General features: G+C 40.2%; 2 protein-coding genes across 2 annotated transcripts in view; both read right to left on the bottom strand.

The window, feature by feature from the left end:
• The window catches only part of LOC135345308 (hepatocyte growth factor receptor-like), a 29022-nt gene extending 16025 nt beyond the window's left edge, over positions 1 to 12997 (bottom strand). Inside the window, exons 1-11 of the mRNA XM_064542741.1 lie at positions 12764 to 12997; positions 12270 to 12491; positions 12062 to 12214; positions 11782 to 12005; positions 11683 to 11732; positions 11538 to 11630; positions 11406 to 11489; positions 10996 to 11213; positions 10292 to 10404; positions 9169 to 9334; positions 8939 to 9085 (exon numbers count right to left, since the gene is read on the bottom strand). Of these exons, the coding sequence (XP_064398811.1) occupies positions 8939 to 9085; positions 9169 to 9334; positions 10292 to 10404; positions 10996 to 11213; positions 11406 to 11489; positions 11538 to 11630; positions 11683 to 11732; positions 11782 to 12005; positions 12062 to 12214; positions 12270 to 12491; positions 12764 to 12778 (1485 nt within the window). The 5' untranslated portion in view covers positions 12779 to 12997. Of the gene's footprint in view, positions 9086 to 9168; positions 9335 to 10291; positions 10405 to 10995; positions 11214 to 11405; positions 11490 to 11537; positions 11631 to 11682; positions 11733 to 11781; positions 12006 to 12061; positions 12215 to 12269; positions 12492 to 12763 lie in introns of the transcript that reaches the window.
• Positions 12998 to 13627: 630 nt separating this feature from the next.
• Positions 13628 to 19538, bottom strand: LOC135345503 (plexin-A4-like). Its single transcript, XM_064542919.1, has 8 exons — positions 19299 to 19538; positions 18963 to 19243; positions 18366 to 18471; positions 18191 to 18316; positions 18040 to 18138; positions 17411 to 17519; positions 17136 to 17324; positions 13628 to 14028 (listed from the first exon to the last, which is right to left on the bottom strand). The coding sequence occupies exons 2-8, from the start codon at positions 19064 to 19066 to the stop codon at positions 13628 to 13630; spliced, it is 1134 nt and encodes a 377-aa protein (XP_064398989.1). The 5' UTR covers positions 19067 to 19243; positions 19299 to 19538.

The following is a 19538-nucleotide window of genomic DNA, read 5'->3' as shown; positions in this document are numbered from 1 at the left end:
CAATAAAGGTATACTAGGCTCATTGTTGTTGTTTGGAAAACAGAGAGGCCATAGTCACAAGTATTCCAGTGATCACCATTATTGATATGGCAACGATAGATGCAGCGTCATTACAAACTGGGAATAAAGTATATATTATATAAGCGCCTTTACTGTGCATGTTAAGTTGAGGTGGTGGGGGATTTGTTTTTTAACTTATTTATACAAGAACTGGCATGTACAACATATAACTTACTGGTCAATGGGGTTGTTGTAGATCCACAGTCTTCGATATAATTATATATCGAATAATCTTCGATGCACGGTAAGCTACAAAGTGCAGTTCGATTGCGCCCTGCCTATGAGAAAAAATGTCGAGCCATGCATTTATTATATATATAATTGTATAATAATGTGTTATCGATATAGGAGCCGACTGTATTCTACGTAAGCTAGGGCTGAAAGACCACATGCTCCATAACTTGAATTGGCGTACCATATAGAAATCGTTCCTACACATTCTGTTAAATTACTGGTTAATCCATCTAGAAGGCACTGTTCTTGGTCATTTAATTGACCGTAGGCCATGCACCATAACACAGGTGAGGAGGAGAAAGACTGCAGTATTTATTTCCTACAAAAATCATGTTAATATCAGGATTAAAACACAAAATAATGATTGAATGTGTGTTACATATACTACAAGTGAAGTTCTTACACTTGGGCTTGACAGGTGGGCTAGGTGAGGTTGATCAGCAATTAATACTTGCAGGTGGTCTAAGGTGGTCTTGAGTGATAAGTCTATATAGTGTACTCTTACTAGTCTCCTTATATATACCTGGCAAGAGTGACCAGGAAGCTTGGGAGGTGCATGTACCAATGTTTGGGATAGCATTTCCTCTTTCCTTCTTCTCTCTAAATGAGAGTGGTACCTCAGAATATACGTTTTCCTCATGGAAGTACTTACTGTTGGTGTGAATCAGAGACACTCTGCCCACTCAATATAGCTTGAGCTATAATGTCTCTGTAGATCTTTATTGTCTGCTTCCTCTATGCCTATAAGGAGGTGTTTCCTATAATAGTTGACCTTGCATGATTTGTTTGGGGAAATGTGTCCTGTTTAGAATTCTTAATGCTGTAGGTATGTGTGTGGGTGTGGTATACATGACTATGTCACTTTCAGAAACTTAGCAAAGATTGTGAAATCAGCCCCTGAAAAATGACAGACACTTAGCCAGTCTGCAAAAAAAGTTGAAAATGGTAATGACCTTAACTTAGATTAAGGTCAAGTGGTTCCATGCAGCTTCCCCTGTTATTTCCATGTAAAAACAAGCGTATGCTGGTCAGTCGGTACAGAAATTGATCTATTCTAAGGGTGTATTATAAATTGTAATGTATCAAACACAGTGATGATGGACAGATGTCCAATGTTCTCGTGCTCTCTATACATTACCATGGTAATGTATGACGGATTGTATAATTATAGTGTCTCTCTCTACAACCAAATTAAGGTCCAAATTCATGCAATGCTTGATCGTGTACACAGCAAATGCACATTGCAATTACAGAATACTACCTCCCACACAAGCAAGGCAAATTAATGGCACACAGTAGATTTACATTACAAAGGAAGAAGACAACAATATATTTTGCAGACATTCGAATTTGGATGTCTTCTACCTAGTTGGGTGTCACCAAGTTGGGGAGAGAGTCACCTGAAGTTTCACAGGAATCAGGCGACGCCCCAACTTAGCTAGGTCCTTTACAGCATTAAACGGATGAACTCAAAATAATGAGAAATTCCTGTAACATGTGCAACAGTTAATTATTACACTATTGTTATTCCAGCCACCATGCACAAACAGTGAACAAAACTACTATTTCTTTCATGTCTATGCAGCAAGTGGTTTATTTATCCGACTAGAAAAACATTTGCAATGTGAAAAATTGCTAGGATTGGCCAGGGGAACCACAAAAAAGCGTGGGAACAAGAAATCGGACGAGAGCATAACTCCAATCCGTTACAACGTCAATCACATGTACTGGTAGTTTTCCCATGTTTTCCCAGCCAATATATGCCACGCAATTTTTACTGGTGGAGTGCATGATGACCAATCCCTATATATATAATTATTTATTATACATCCATTTTGGAATGTGGGGCACATAATCATGATGATTTGTGATGAATTGATGTTCCTAATACATGCAGTGTTGAGCATAGGTATACACACAGTCCATCCATGCGTAGTAACATGCACGGACCGTACTGGTGACCTGCATGGAATGATATGGTGGATCTGGAACACAGTCTATTATTTAATATACTATGTATTGTACATGTTCATGACGTTGTAATGGATTGGAGTTATGCTCTCGTCTGATTTCTTGTTCCCACGCTTTTTTGTGGTTCCCCTGGCCAATCCTAGCAATTTTTCACATTGCAAATGTTTTTCTAGTCGGATTCCCTTTCTTTTTCAGTACAGTTTACGTATCATGACATGCATAAGTGGAACGTCAAGAGGCAGTACAGAAGTTCAAGAAGAGAAGACAGGACTAATCAGATATCTTCTAGAATATCTCTGGACTAATAATGAGTAATATTGCTTGATATGTTGAATTTGTGAATCAGTATTAAATGACAGCCATTTTAAGAGCATGATATCTAGCCAGTGCATATAGCATGCCTGTCAGAGAAAGGGAGCTAGAGCTGAACAGTGTGAAGAAAAGCAACACCTGTCCTCAGGCTCTGGAAAAGCTGATTTTAGGCGCACGGTTTATTAGCCACGCCTATCTATTATTAATTGGCCACAAAGCAATTGCTGAGTCATTAAAGACGGCGGAATTGTCTAGGTATAAGAGAAATAGAGACTGAGAGGTCATCTGCCTTGTGGAAGCAATCGCAAATCTGAAGAAGTGCTTTGTAATCTAGGCTGTAGTCATTTGGAAAACCTGTGCAGAATGTCCTGGAGATGGCTGTACTTGGAGCAAATGCTGGGCAAGAAACTTACTTACTTACTGACTTACTTACTTAGATCTACTTACTTACTTATACTTAGTCAGTCAGCGGTGAAACGGCGAAATAGTGCAATTTTTAAAATGACAATGTTCATTCATTAAAATGTTCATGGATTATGAAATGAGAGATACAAAGAGAAAAAAGGCTAAATAAATTATCTGTCTAGCCAGTTCCTTGATGTAGCCTTTCCCTGCAGAGATAGAACAGTTTGAACATAAGTCAAAATAATTGAAATATTGCTAAACACGGAAACAGAGTTATTACATGGCAATTTGTGCCACCAAGAACTCTTAAGAGTGCCACTCATAGCCATGTATAATGCCAATATTGAGCTAGAAATATTAAAAGTGTTACTATAATCTATCATTATACAAGTAATAGTTGTACCATGGATATCAAGGGTGTATAGGATTTGTACTACCGAGGGCAGTTGTATGTATTCCCTAGGTAGTACAATAACAATATACAGACGCAGATATCCATGGTACAGGTATAGCTTGTACTGTGAACACGTGTTGATTATAGAAGCTGTTATCCAACAACACACTTGGATCACATTGTAAAGATCAATTCTTCAGTATTCAATCAGATTCACTAAAACTACCCGACCCCATTGGAAGTGGGTTGTCTAGTGAAGTTGTAAATGTGGTTTGTCAAGTGCAATCACACGCACACAAAATGTGCACAGTGCATGCACGTCAGAGATCAAAGAGTGTGTAGAGAGAGCCCTTTAAGGGTGGGGAGAGGGCTTTAGGCTGACCACAAGCCAATGTACCCTAGGGTACAATCATGGGATTTGTACCCTGGAGTATCCTGAGAGTTTCAATGGATATTCCTTAGTGTCAGACTGAGAGCACATCATCATGCATGGTACAAGCAAAATTATAAACCATAATTATGATCTGAGAAAATGCACATGCAGCTGAGATCTAGCACAATTATGCAGAAGCTTCAAGGTTAGACAGACAATGCAATGCATGCAAACAGTGGCTATAACCAAACACATGTACGCATGCAGGGGGTACTGTGCCTATATAGCAGAGGTATATGGTTGATTAGTCATGTGGTTTTAATTAATCTTGTATACATTCCTATATATACTGGACGCAGGAGGGGGTATCAGGGTGGGGGACTTTGGGTCTGGCTGAGGACGTCTATATGCTAGCAGCTACTTCAAACAGAATGACCAAGCCAATGTGAAGGTGCTTACAAATGGATGGCCTTGGAGAGCCTCAATGATGCGAAAACTGATGTGATGAGTCAGTGCATAGTAAACGCATATACTGCCTAAGATCACAAGCTCAGCACTTAACTATTTATATAGCAATTTGTTTCATTTTCGTGAAATGATACAAGTGTTGTCTAACTTGTAGTAGACGTTTAGGCTACTGACATTCATTGCTGGCTACTATATATATACACCAACTGAGCTCAGTAATATATAATGCTACTGCTACTTTCTGCATGGTGCACATACATGCATCCCCATGCATGTACGCACCTTCTCACAGCCTAACCCACTTCCTAACCAACCCCCCACACAGGTCTCCACCTCCCACACACCTTCCCCATGCACCCCCACATGCACAGGTCTCCCGCGAAGTGACTTAGAACAAGCACGTGATGTTCCACAAACACATCATTCAGGAGCACAACGTTTGGCACTACCTCTACTTTATATACATAGTGCACCTCAAGACCAAAGACCACTGTGAGTTCACTAGACCGGAGAGCTACGTATTCAAGATGATACCGCCTTCATTCAACGTAAGTCACAATCGATGTTAAATATTTTCGCTGCCTTAAACAATGGCATAACAAAAAGTGCTTAATAAATGTACAATCGTACAGCTATGACTATAATTCTCATGATTTAACCTGAGACAGATGGCACCGATGAATCATAATCACGATGTGGCTTCTGTTGCTGTTAGATCATCAATGCTAAATGCTAGACTGACCTTTCCGTCACAAAGCTACCTATAGAATGGTTTCCACGGTTGCGCTATATATACCCATGCTTTGTTAACAGCGTAGCTGTGACAGTATTGATAAATATCACTATGTTAGTGGCTCTATTTACTTTGTTTCTGCTGAAAGGAGCAGCTCATTCTCAATCATTCTCCTTCCGCTCTACCAGTCTCCCAGGACTGCAAGTAGACTCCGGGAGAACATTCCTTGCTGCAGGCAACTACCTGTATAGACTGAATGCTCATGCAGCTAATACAAGAGGAAAGAGTTGAACTAGGAACTAATCTCAATGGCGAAGGACTGGCTTTAAGCTCTACTGGGATGTTGGTGGTGTGTTTAGAGGATCTCTCTTGCTCTGTGTACAATGCAAGCAACCTCAGTGCTGGTCCTATCAGGAGTGTCAGTAATGCTATAAAAAGTCATAACTTTGGATCAGCTATGTTTACGTCAGAAAACACTTTCTACACTGGATCATCGACTGGTGAAGGAGAAAGAATGGTACTGCATCAGTTCGGAGAGGGGTTCAATAGATCGTCCGACACAAATCCATCAGGCTCACCCAATGAACTAGTTTTTGGGGTTAGTGACTTTGCACGAATATTTTTTTCAGGTGGTTTTGTGAGTGGTGGATTTGCCTATTATGTTGTCGTCGACTATCAACCTGCACGAGCTATAAGACTATTACGTGTTTGCAACATGCCTGATTGTGGAGGCCCAAGTACCTGTGGAGTGACTGCTTTGTATGAACTGGGAATCAATTGTGGTTTTATGTTTGGATCTTCCGTCAGTGTGTGTGGAGTGTCATTAGTGGAGGACTTTAGTGGGATATCTGGACCCACTGCTGTGGTAACTATTTGTTACCGGGGTACTAACTCCGTTTGTGTGGTCAATATCACTGCCGTTAATGAAGCTATGCATGGACGCTAAATATGACTCTTGTATTGTGTCACGCACTGTTGGAGAAGAAATTGGTTTATCATGGAAAATAAGTTCCTCAGAAAGCTGCGATACTCTGCCTCAGCCTCAGGTTGTAAGTAGATATAGATCTAGCTGGCACTAAAAACACTTCACACAATCCAAAAGTCTGCAGATAACTGGGGACCGATGTGACATACCCACTCCAGTCGGTATTATCATCCCAAATGGTGTCAATGACACTATTTCATCAGATCGTATTAACTTTGGAGAGTCAGACTGTTTTATCTCCGTTGCTTCAGTAGCTGTGAAGGTGGAGCTGTTTTCCTTTGAACACCAGTCAAGAAGAAGAGCAACTCAGTAAGTGTATTAAACTTTTGACTCGATTTATATACCGTGTATACAGCGGGTAATTTTCGTTGGTGAAAATGTTCATACAATGTACCACTTATATATTCGTACAGCTCAGGATAGTGACGTTGAACCTATAATTATAATTATTGTGCCAAAACAATTTATTTTTGAAGATACGAAAAATCCGAAAATTTCCACCGTACGAAAATAACTTGTACAATTAGCTTAGTATATAGCTTTTACATGTCGTATAGGTGTGCAAATTTTTCATACGTATAAAATTATATTCGAAAAAGACTGTATCTTTTCTCCGCTACTTTCCCATGCAAAGCGAAATAATCATAAAAATTTAATAGTGTAATAATCATGCAAGTTCATTATAACACTATTTGTTTTGAACTCCTGAGTTTTGAATTAGCCTCGAATCCGGCCAATTAAAATACGTATTTTAAGTGGCCTGGACCAAGGCTAGCTATTATTATCCTAGCTTGGATATGTCCTTTTTTACTGCAGAATGTGCCGGTGAACCCACACTTACTGATCATGAAGACGCTCGTCGCTATGTCAACCGAGGGTCAGGTTATTTTCTAACAATTAAGAACAGCAGAGCATACAACCTCAGAGAAGAACATACAATTATATAATTGTTATGGAGTAATTAAAGCCATTATTATAATGGCTTTAATTACTCAGCATGTGTGTAGTAAACAGTACTAATCATAGTCATTAGAATTTTGGTGCAGCAACCATGCATGGTACAATAATTTTTTTATATGCACATCATAATTATACAGACATCGATGTTATTGTAGTGTAGTGAGTATTTATACATTTTACTTATTTTTTAAAAAATAATATTTCCTTTTCCAATAAATCCCAAAGTGTGAACAAGTCATGTTAAAACTTCGATATGTCCAGATATAAAGTAGCCAAGACTTTAAAAGAACCAACTCACAATTCAATGCAAGCAATCAGCACATTACATGGAGAACAGAAACAGGACTGGTAATATTTGTTGGTTGAGGCTATCCATGCATGGTACAAACACAATGCTACGTCACATCCATAAAGGTGAGCAGGCTAAAAATACACAAAACAACAGAGACACTCTCGTCTATGACGTCTTTACAGCACGGTGTTATTATCTCGCTGTCTAGAGTTCGAGAGAGAGAGAGACTGACCACTATAATTATATATCCCGGACATGCATGGGTTAATACAGCACAGCAATTATTAAGTTATAGACTTTGCATTCGAATTTTACACTAAATTGTCATTGGTATAATAATTATACATTATGGAAGACAGTATAATTATTAACACTGCATGACTGTGTATACACACAATAATAGGCTACGATAATATAATACTGCATGTCTATACTGCATACATGCATGATACTAATAAAGATAGAAGTACCTAGTTATAATAGTCTACAATCAGTTCACTACATTATATTATACTGTATCAGGGAACAACAATTCAACCTTATCTCATGAGGTATAAAGGCTATATATAAGCATTATAATTAATTGTCTATTGCAGTAAATTCTTCTTCGTACATTCTGTTTTTGAATGCTAGAGGGTGCTCTAGTGGACTATCGACATAGCAATTAGCGTCTTCAGTGGGTGTGGGTACATTGTCACATTCTGCTGTAAAAAAATGGGAATAAATACTATAACAGCATGTTATAATTATATACACAAAGTAGTCTAGACTAGGTGTTCAAACATTGTGATGATCTTTGTGGGCATTATATAACAGCTATTTATGGTAGCCATACTAATTAGGTACAGTCTTTTTAGTTATTCTATAATTTTCATATAATATTATACTTACTCAGCTGCTCTGCTTCTTGAATTGGGTTCAGTAGCACCATACCGAGCCCAGTGTAGCCAGCAATGGAGGTCAGTAGCCTCTCCACAATGGCAGACAGTTGTGAGAAGGTTGGTCTCTCCTCTGGATCCTCCCTCCAACACTGATGCATCAGTTTAGAACTGCATGTGTGAGGATAAGGGGTACATGCAGTCAATTATATGAAATGAAAAGACAAGAGGCTCATAGACTGTGCAGAGTTGAGCTTCATCAGTGGTGGATCCAGAGGGGGTTCTTGGGTTCAATTGAACCCCCCTCTGAGAAAGAAGTGAGTAGGAGGCTTAAGCAACTAGTTAGCAAGTTTTCCTTTCTTACGAGCTTTCGTATATGCACTTGTCACTTACTTTTAGTTCTTGAAAGTCCTGTGAAGGTCTGTTTGTGCAGTTTTAGTGACTGAAAGGCTAATAAATTTCCAGTGCATGCTGACTGTTAGAATTAGTTTGTTTTAGGTAAAATTCAGAGTCTTTGTCCCGCTCAACTAACTGTGCTACTGAAACCCCCCTTAAAGGAATCCTATATCCGCCACTGTTCATTAGAGTGGAAAAATGTAGGGAATCGATTGTGAATCTATAAAGCTATAGCAGTTAAAGCAGTACGTCTATGAAAGTGTCTAGTTCGCTCAAACAGCTCATTTTTGTGTCCACACAAACACACACACACAAACGCGCTGAAAACGCACAGATTAATACAATATATGCAGCGGCCTAGCTCCCCTCAGTCTACCCAGATTACAAAAGTATGAAGGGGCTTGCTTGAAAACAATAATTATTTAAGAAACTGCTATACGATATACGTACACCACCCTGGAAATGTGCTGTGTACACTCACATCTCAGTGGCACAGGCTGCATTGAGAGGTTTCTCTAGTCTCTGCCCCTCTTTCAGCAGCTGGATGAGGGAGTGTGGGTCCACGGCAGGGTAGGGGGTCTTTCCTCCACTGAAGATCTCCCACACAGTCACACCATACGACCACTGGGCATGGATAATAAGTAACAATTAATATACTAACAATACTTTGAAGGCCTAATATATACCATACATTTACACTGACTGACCACATCAGTTTTCTCTGTGAAGATAGCATCGTTGAGACTCTCCAAGGCCATCCATTTGTAGGGCAGCTTCACATTGGCTCGGTCGTTTTGTCTAAAGTAGCCACTAGCATAGACGTCCTCAGCCAAACCAAAGTCCCCCACCCTGATACCCCCTCCCGAGTCCAGCCTATACTTCCATAAAAATATTCATGGAGGAAACAAAATGGTCAACAAGAATTAAGTTCCTACTTCTCACAATACTTAAATACGCCAGTACATGCATTCAGGCTCAATTAAATTCTTTGGGAATATACAAGAACTGAGACAATAATGTATACATTATAGTGTGCTTAACTTGTGATGCTATTAAAAATATTGGTCATTGGATATATGTATAGCAAAGAATACTCGGATGTCCATGCATGCACATGCAGTTAGTCAAATCAATATAATTATCTAGTTAATTTGGGATGCTGTTACAAGCCTTTGGATACGTAGCAATGAAAGTGCTCTCGTTAAATTACCCCGTGTGCTCAGCGCGCAGCAGGGATAGAGTGATTGGTGACATGTATATGTATGTGTGTGTGTGACAGTGCATGTGCATGGACATAAACATGAGCTGTTTAAGTGAACTACAGACACTTTCATGAATTGCTTTAACTGCTAATGAGACAGCTGTTGAAAAATAATAGACTAGGCAATCTTTGAAGGCGACAAAAACACTGTTTTCTAATCGATCTGTTTGTTTTATAGATTCACGATCATTCCCCATAATGTTAAGGTCAATTAAAAATGAGAGCACTTTCATCCAAAGACTTGTAACAGCATCATTGCCATCGTCAGGGTCAAAGGTTTTAATTATAAAGCTGCTTCTGGACCAAGTTAATTGAATTCCATTCGATCATCTACTCTTCCTTTAGTATCTCCAATTCACGTGGAGCTAGTTGAGTGGAATTTAAAAGTCCTCTGGAAGATTTTTTGACACAGATGATCGTCCTCTGGCCTCCTCCCCTCATGCAAATTGAGGAAGTGGCTGATGAGAAATAAACAATATTTGCCTGGCCTAGTTATGTATTCTATACTTTTATAGATCATGATTCTTGTTCTCTCTGTACACACATGCAGTCGTTGATGGTTCACTCACATGCAGTTTCTGGCTGCAAGGTCGCGATGGACAAACTTCTGCTCGGCCAAGTAGGCCATTCCCAGTGCTATCTGATGGCACATCTTTAGTAGCAGTTTCCTCACTTCCAGAATCTGTATAAAAATAATGGCAAGAGCTTCCTTACACAATTTGTGATATTCTGAAAAAGCTCACCACCTTCTCCATAATGAGACTATCCTCATAACGCTCAAATTGAATACTTTATCTACTATTAATATTGATCACTCATTTCTGCAATTCTCAAACTGAACACTTTTTTCTAGCTATAAATCACTCATTTCTGAAATTCTCAAGCGTCAGTTTTATGAAGAATCAGTTAGATCACCTTGAATGCGTAACTATATAGTAGAGTAGTACATGCAGTGTGATCTAGGAACTGTTATGGATTGTATCAAGGGGCAAACTGAAAGGCTGTTAATTTGGGGAGATAGGCTGGTCACGCCATCAAAGAATGAATATAATCCTAACTGTGTTATCAGATGGGAGTGTAGTGCATGTGCAACTTTGTCCATGCATAAACTACACACACTATAATCAGCCCACCCACCTTTCTTCTGTTGAGACACCCATGCATGCAGACAAGGCTCATACAATACTTACTTTATTTCCCAAGATAATATTGTATATTAATTGTATATCTAGACCGAGCTATTTCCATGATTTTAGTTCGCTTATCATCACACCTGATCAATCTCACAGTTATCGTCCAACTCAAGGCTGTTCCTTTCTCTCTTTAGATATCCAATGACGCTCCCGTTGGCCATATATGGCATTACTATGGCAATGCCGGGGCCAGCATCGAGACACACCCCAATCAGGGACATGACATGAGGATGGTCAAAGTCTTGCATCTTGATCACCTCACACACCATGCTCTCAACATCCGACATGGAGAACAAACCTGCAAAGGCAAACAATGAAGAACTGAGGTTATAATTACAATCTCTATAGGGGGAACATAATTATTTGTATTACAACCATGCATGCATGTACATTTAGTAGCTGTCAACAGACTAGTGTATACAATTATATTAATCGGCCTGGATTCGTAGCTATTAAGCTATCTATGATAGGTACTGTCAGAGTAATGTACCTTTTAGTGTCTTCACGGCCACCCCTTGTATAGGTACATTGTTCCAGTCTGTCAGGACGCCCTTGTACACAATGCCAAATTCACCTGTATATAATTATAGTGACATTAAATTATTTGCACATCTTTCTTTACCTTGTCCAATTGCAGTACTGGAGAGCTTCAATATGGAGGCTGGTAATTTGATTGAGTCTGGGATGGACTCAGCAATCTCATCGAGCTCCGATTCTATACGCCAGTGAATATTTAGTGCATATAATAATTATAGAACTAAACTTACTAACGAGTGCAGTATTACTATCCATAGGAAATATTTCCTCCCGTGTTCTCCTGTAAAGGAATAAGAAGATTGAACAGCACAATACACTATAATTATTACGTATTAGCCACGATTTCCATCATCTGTTCATGCATAGCAATTGACACGGTCTTCTTCCGAGAGTTCAGATAGACCCGGACAAAAATGATCAGCATTACACACACGATCATCACAATAACCCCCAAAACACTCGGGATGATTATCTCCAGTGGAACAGCAGCCACAGGACTTGCGTAAGTCAGTTGCTGGTCCAATACTTGAGAGATGTTGCTCCCCACGATTACCTGAAGAAGACAGTAACACATGCACTTTAGCTATAAACAGTTTAATAGTCACTCACTTGTATGATAGCTGGGTTTTCCCCTCCTGGGGGCTCCAAAGGGGCAATACAGATGACTTCGCTGCTTCTTGAATTACTGGGTGTCTTGACACATTCCTCCCCTCCCACGATCACTTGTATCTCACTGGTTTCCACTGAGTCGAGATTTTCACCCTGGATACACACACGGTAACAGTATTGGGTCAGTGTACTAGCTAAGATTACATACCACAATGCGTATGAGCGTCTCTGTGCCACTGGTGACCTCTAGAGAACTATCTAGTCTAAATTTAGAAGGATCTGATTGGACACCGATGAGGAAGCGTGCTTGTGTAATGAGTGGGACATTATCAAACAGTAGGGCATAGTCCAATGGCGTCAGTGAGGTTGTTGTCAGACTAGGAGTCAAGCATGTGATGGTGGTATTGTCCACAACACTGCAGTTGCTCCTCTGTAGGGGAGGGACAGTGCATCATGTACTGTTACAGTATATATTTTTGAGGAAAACATCTTGAACAAGCCACACAAATAATGTGTTCAATAATAACGACACCACAACTTCGACACAAGTGGCTGCAAAACTGTCATTCAAAAACGTCACATAAAATGCTATACCGAAAACTACCTGCTATAGTACCACAACTTCGACACAAATGTCATTCAAAAACGTCACATAAAATGCTATAATTATCGAAGATTACCTGCTATAAAAATACGGCTTACCAGAGGAGCCCCCATTGGCTGGTGGTAGACCTCCAAAACGACCTGTTGTACCTCGTCCAAATTCACTCCAGTAAAGGTCAGTGTAATGCCTCCACTAGGAATGGTGTTGCTAGGAAACACAGCAGTCACATTAGGGTTGTTACGATAACTGAAGACCACTCTTGGATTGCTGACTCTAGCAGCATCAATGGACACCACCACCAAAGCATCGGAGGTTAGGTTTGCTGCTGAGGTCCTGCATCGAATATCTTCAGACTTGATAGATCTGCAGTTGGCATTAATCAATAGCTATACTAAATAATTGCGTCGGTGCGCATGCGCAAGCGAGGTATACGGTAGTGTGTTTGTGTGTATGTGTGTATGTGTGTGTCTGTGTGTCTGTGTGTCCGTGTATAGAGTTCTACAGCTGTTCAAGGATCAATGAAGTGCAAGTAAGAGTTTCTATAGGCTTCTAGTCATGTTTTCTTGGATTTTAATTGCAAGTAACGCTTCATTCTCAAGTTTAGCTTATTGGAAAGCCATTGCAGCCTTGTCAGAAGAGTGCGTAGCAAAACTTGTTCACCGAGTGTTGCTACTCTACTTAGTAGTTAGCTCTGCACTAGAACGCTAGCTATTGGTAACTGCAAGAGTGAGAAGAGAGCTGCAAGGCTCTGCTGATGCAGCCATTAGACTTAACTTTTGGCATCGCATTTTTAACAATAATCATTACCCACTACTTGGATTCCCTGATTCCTGGATTCTGCCGAGATGCAGCAAAGTTAAAAATGTCTAATGTGTGTATAGCATTAGTAGATTTATGTTATGTAGCTTTGGCACCTCCACCGAGGCATAAGCACCCACAATGCTTTCATTATATAGTATCACTCACGATATGTTGCAGACGTAGTTTGACCCGCTGACCTCTAGAGAGACTCTAGTATCCACCTGATTACCCACATCCAATCCAGTCCCCCTCACAACCACTGCAGTTCCCCCGGCCATGGGTCCAAAGGTCGGAGTCACACTGCTGACAGTAGGATCCACCGCAGTGAAGGAGCCACCGTTTACAATGGCTACTCTAGAGTCGATGGTCAGAGAGAATTCTTTTGACCCTTCTGTCACAAAATTGGTGGTCTCACAGACAAACTGCTGCCATGGTATGTAACCAATAATGAGGGGAGTGCAGGCCACGCCTCCTAATGTAAGGTTGGAGTTCTGAAGGCTGACAAAAGTTCCTCCAAAGTCGGTGCCCATCACAGTGATTGCTGTACCACCCTCAACTGGTCCTGTGTGTGCAGGTCGCACTCATACATACGGGTCCATTCCATATCAATTCAACAAACAAAAAAAAGTGACCGTCTCAGATTTGGACGAAACTTGGCACATAAGTAGTATATGAGGTGACATTATGCAACACAAGTTTTAAGCTCTGTTCATTGTATGGCTTCCGGGTTAGGGCTAATTGAAATATATGATCGAAATCTGTACACTGGCTAATACTTAATGCCCAGTAACACTTTCAGTTTTAATTTTCAAAGTTTTGCACTTTACCATCTTATAGTACAGAAAATTCTCTTTCACGTGATATGTTATATGGCTTCAATCAATAAAGTAGCTGCGGGAGGATGTAATCAGTGAAGTTTGAACTTTGATTGCTTAAAAAGTGGTATTTAAATTTCCCTGAAAAAATTTCCTAATCTTAATATCTATACGAATTTGATTGTGGGGTTTCTATGGGCTCAGGAGATACGAATCAGAATGACATTCCAAGTTTGGATCAAATGTGTTATCACAGTACAATGCATATAAGTTCACAATAATAATAGTGCCAACTCATCATTAGTGCATGTACACTGAATAACAACTCTGATATCTAATTTTCTGCCAAAACGGTACGTAGTTTCTCTGAAGCAAACTTGGACTCTTTCTTTACCAATGTGTAAGTACGGCCTGTTCTAGTTCTTGGATCAACTGTTCCAAGTATGTGTTTAGCTGGTACAGTGTGCATGTCCGGACAGCTAGATACTTAAATGCGTTACTAGGCCCATAAGGGTGGAAAAGCGTTAGTTTTACTCGGCTGTTTTTAACATGCACCTGCAGCACACATGCTAACCACCATTGACCATCACGCAAACAAGTGACAAAACCAGAAATTGACTCCACTGCTATGTCAGTCTCCCCTGATGTAACTCTCTCTTCTTTGAATGTGATACAGGTTGAGAATGGTCTAACTTGCACTTTATCAACCGAGATAGGCACGTACGAGTGTAGCTTACGAGTACCTGGAATTGTTCAAGTGTTTTTGGAATCTTCGCTCAAGATTCTGCTGTTCCCTCTTGTATAGTCTTCATTACTGCAATATTCAAAGTAAACTGCTGGTATAATGCTAATGGATGCCCAATCAAATAGTTAGCGAGGAGTCATTATTTGATCATTATACGGCCTTTGCAGACTAGCTCTGGCAGCAAGTCGTTTAACTGTTCCCCCAAGACCATCACAAGCTCCTTTCCCATGAAAGGTAGCTGAAAAGTGCCACTCGGTAAATATTCCAAAATCATCCTTGTAGTGGCACAAATTGACGAAATTCTTCCTATTCTTGTGCTGGGACCAAGCACCATCAGAAAAATAGATTATTTTTTTGAGGTTGTGTCCCTTGTTAGAAGTACCCTTCGTAACAAAGCTATGGAAACTTTTTGAAAAGGTACATGGCAGTGGTATCATGGTGCAGGCAATCAGACACGACAACACAGCTTAGATGGCACAGCTTGCCAGCATCAACGTAGTATGCAATGAAAGGATGGAGAGTGGCCTGTGAATTATTCCAGTGGAATCCTTGTGCTGCATCCTGGAGAACAAACGAATAATTCTCGGAAAAGTCAGCGGTGACCAACATTTCTCCTGGCACTAACTTCAATTTACAATCCTTGTAAAATGTGCTTTGCTGACTTGCTATGAAAGAATGTGGGCGTAGGAGGTCACAATGTTTAGGGCGTTACACAATGTTTAGGGTGTAGATTAGCAACCTTTGAGAAACCGACTTTTAGAGCTGGAAACTGATCCTTAAACTCACGGTACATGTCCTTTAAATTACTCAAAACCCTTGAATGTGTACGCGTTTCCCCTCTTGCTTCACAGAAACAAAGTCTCTCATGCCTGGAATAACTCTACTGATGTCACGACACTGGTAAAAACTGTGAACTACATCGATAGTTTCTGAAGGTAATGAAACACCTGGCTTAGGATCTTGACTAGAGAGAACCCCTTTTTCTTTGACAAGCTCTTTTGACTTTCGAGCCATGTAATCAACTGAATTTTCTTAATCGACTAGCTTTGGGGCAAAACAGTGAGAATTTGTATTTGCTTACTTTTTTGTGTGGTTTTGTTAAATTTTTCTTTCAATTGTTTGAGTATTTCACTCCGGTCATCATGTGGTTCTGCACTAACGATCGTTTGCCTCATTGCTTTAGTGATCTCCTCAAATTTTTTTCTGGGTAACGAGGCTGGCTATGAGAGTTCCACAATTAAGGGAATAATATAATTATGCGCATGCAATTGCAGCATTCATGTAGACTACATGGATTGAAAATAAGGTTTGTGTACTACTTTTTTAACAGTATTATGTAAGGGAATGGAATGTGTCACCACATTCTGATTTGTATCTCCTGAGCCCATAGAAACCCCAAAGCCAAATTCGTACAGATATTAGATTAGGCCCTAAAATAAAATTAATTATGCAACATTTTTGGGAAAATTAAAACACCAATTTTTAAGCAATCAAAGTTCAAAGTTCACTGATTACACCCTCCCGCAGCTGCTTTATTAATTGAAGCCATATAACATATCACGTGAAAGAGAATTTTCTGTACTATAAGATGGTAAAATGCAAAACTTTGAAAATTAAAACTGAAAGTGTTACTGGGCATTAAGTATTAGCCAGTGTACAGATTTCGATGTATTTCAATTAGTCCTAACCTGGAAGCCATACAATGAATAGAGCTTAAACTTGTGTTGCATCAATGTCACCTCATGTACTACTTATGTGCCAAGTTTCGTCCAAATCTGAGACGGTCACTTTTTTTTTGGTTGAATTGATGTGGAATGACCCATACACTAGTTTAGTATATCCTCACATAGTAAGCTAAGCATACTAGCATGCATGCATAATTATGCTCATATATAACCTCGATCCCATCCCCTCTCACCGTCTTTCTCAATAGAGAGCGGCCTGGAATAGCCTGGAATCGACCTCATAAATCACATCCATGCAGTTTAAAAGGCTAGTAATGCAAGTGTGATATATACTTTGACTACACTACATATGCAGTGTGCATGTGTACGTACATACGTACAGAAAAATGATAGGTGATATACTATACGCTGACTGCATTTTTACCTAATATTGGAGTGAATGAGTTGATGACAGGGGCAGGAGGATTGTTCCCCTCAGTAATGAAAGTATTGGAGCACTCTTGCCTCACCTCACAACTAACCCCACACCACCCACATGCGAACTCTGAAAACATTCTGACTGCAATACATTCAGTATATCCACTGGCCAAGTCACGACAATCATACAGCGTCACTGTGTGTGTGGGTGCGTGAACTAGTAGATTGTCTAGACTATCTGGAAGTGCCTATCCAAATATTATGGTTCACAGATAATGGTACCTGACAATGATTGCATGGTGTTGCTCAGTGTGTGGTTGATGTTATCCCCCGTCCAGGTCACCATAACAACCACAGGTAAACTTCCAACACCAGGGAAAAGTGTGCCGAACTATAAACCAAATTTTCAGTAGGTGCAATTTGTACACTTAATTAGGAATGTGTTTACAAGTACATGAATGTTGTGTATTATTTAATCAGCACAGCCGCACAAAGAACTGCATGTTCCAGCTGTAACTGTTACGGGTTGCAATGCAACAAAAACTGATAGATTCTATAGGCTTCTATAGCCATGCTCACAATAATTTGATGCCAGAAAAGCATGCAGCAGCCATTTTTGTGAGACTTTCCTCTTCCAAACATTCTTGCTCTAATTTGTTTCTTGGAAACAATATTCGTAATATACATTACAAAAACTACTGTCATTATTGTACACACTCTAAAATTTTGAAGTGAAGCAAAACATGCCGAGGCGCATTAGCACAGCGGAACTTGCAACATTCTGTACATGTTAATCAGGCACGTAATTGTTTGCAAGTATCTATTGTGACAAACAGTACAAGCGATCCTCTTCATTCCACTGGATAATTCAATCACATAAGCTAACCATCACAAAATTAGTAAATACTCACTTGTCCACTGCTCACTGTACACAGGATGGAGCTCTCGTTCTCATACCGAGCTGTCAGACTAACTCCATTCACAACACAATAGTACTCAAAGCCATCTGTCTACATGGTGAGGGAAACTATGGAACAATCAGATACAGGTCATGTTACTTACAGGGGAGATGAGGTTCCTGGTGGTCAGTCGAAGGTCCTGGGCCACCCTTACTGGTTGAGTGTACTCACCAGAGGGGGACGTGTCCAACAGGGGGCACTCAGCAGTGAAGTCGTTGCCTGCAGACACCTGTACAGAGGGACGTATATACAGGTCATCATTACGTCACTGAGCTCACCTGTAGGAAGTGAGATGCATTCCTGCAAGGAGCTGATGTTCCACTGCACTGCTTATTGAGGTTACACCATCCACACGGATTATTTATCCCAAGACAATTCTTACAGCTGTATACAACGGTGTCATAAAGACATAATTATCGTATTTTCTCTATAGACAATGTTCTTAAGTGTGTTGAGCACACTAATTAAGTCGTCGCACTTTTTAATGTTTTTAGTGTACATGCATTTGTTTTACTACACAGTTTACTATATCGCTTTAGACACGCCCGTGTAGGTTATTTGTGAAACGGTTGGCATTGTCCCAGGTTATTTTCCCATCCGATAATTATAAAGCGAAAACTCGGCCTGGCTACACATTGCAGACAAACTATAATATCTTGCAACATTCTGTACATGTTAATCAGGCACGTAATTGTGTGCAAGTATTTATTGTGACTAACAGTACAAGCGATCCTCTTCATTCCACTGGATAATTCAATCACATAAGCTAACCATTTATATTGTGATAATCTTCAATCATTTATTTGTGGGAGTTGTGTTTATGAGCTTATATACTAGAAAACTAATTTGTATTTAATATACATGTAGGTGGATACCTTTCTCCTGCTGAGCATCTGTAGATGATGAGTGCTTGGTTGGTGATATCAAGTGTCTCATTGAACAGAGAGCTCTGAAAGCCCAGGTTGATGGTTGCAGTCATTCCAGGGTAGTCAGGTACCAGTCCTTCAATATCACAACTGAACACTGTTCCTGGGGTGACCTCAACAGCTGGTACTATGATGGGTGGGAAACGTCCTTCACTGTCCGCCAGATGACAGTAGAAGCTCTCTCCAGGAAGGAGGTTAGGCAGGCCGGGAGAGGTCAGGGTCACTGTGAGCTGTGGGGGGTCGTTTATATGATATCAGACACAACTATATACACACAAGTCTTACCTCAGTGGCAAGAATCTCAGGGTCAAGCACAAGTTGTATAGGCTCCACAGTAGCAGCAGTAAAACAGTTGGCATTGTCCTGTGTCCATCTACTAGAAATACTGGAGTTCTGACACTGCGTCTGACGAGAGCACTTGTTCTCCACCACACACCACCCACACAGCGGGTTGAGGTCATTGGTACAACTGGTACATTCTGTACGCTGGAAGCACTCTTCAATCGGTATTTGGTACACCTAACA

The sequence above is a fragment of the Halichondria panicea genome, chromosome 12 (genome assembly GCF_963675165.1).
Source record: "Halichondria panicea chromosome 12, odHalPani1.1, whole genome shotgun sequence".
Lineage (NCBI taxonomy): Eukaryota > Metazoa > Porifera > Demospongiae > Suberitida > Halichondriidae > Halichondria > Halichondria panicea.
Note: the sequence above shows the minus strand (reverse complement) of the source record. Positions and strands in the feature narration are given on the sequence as shown.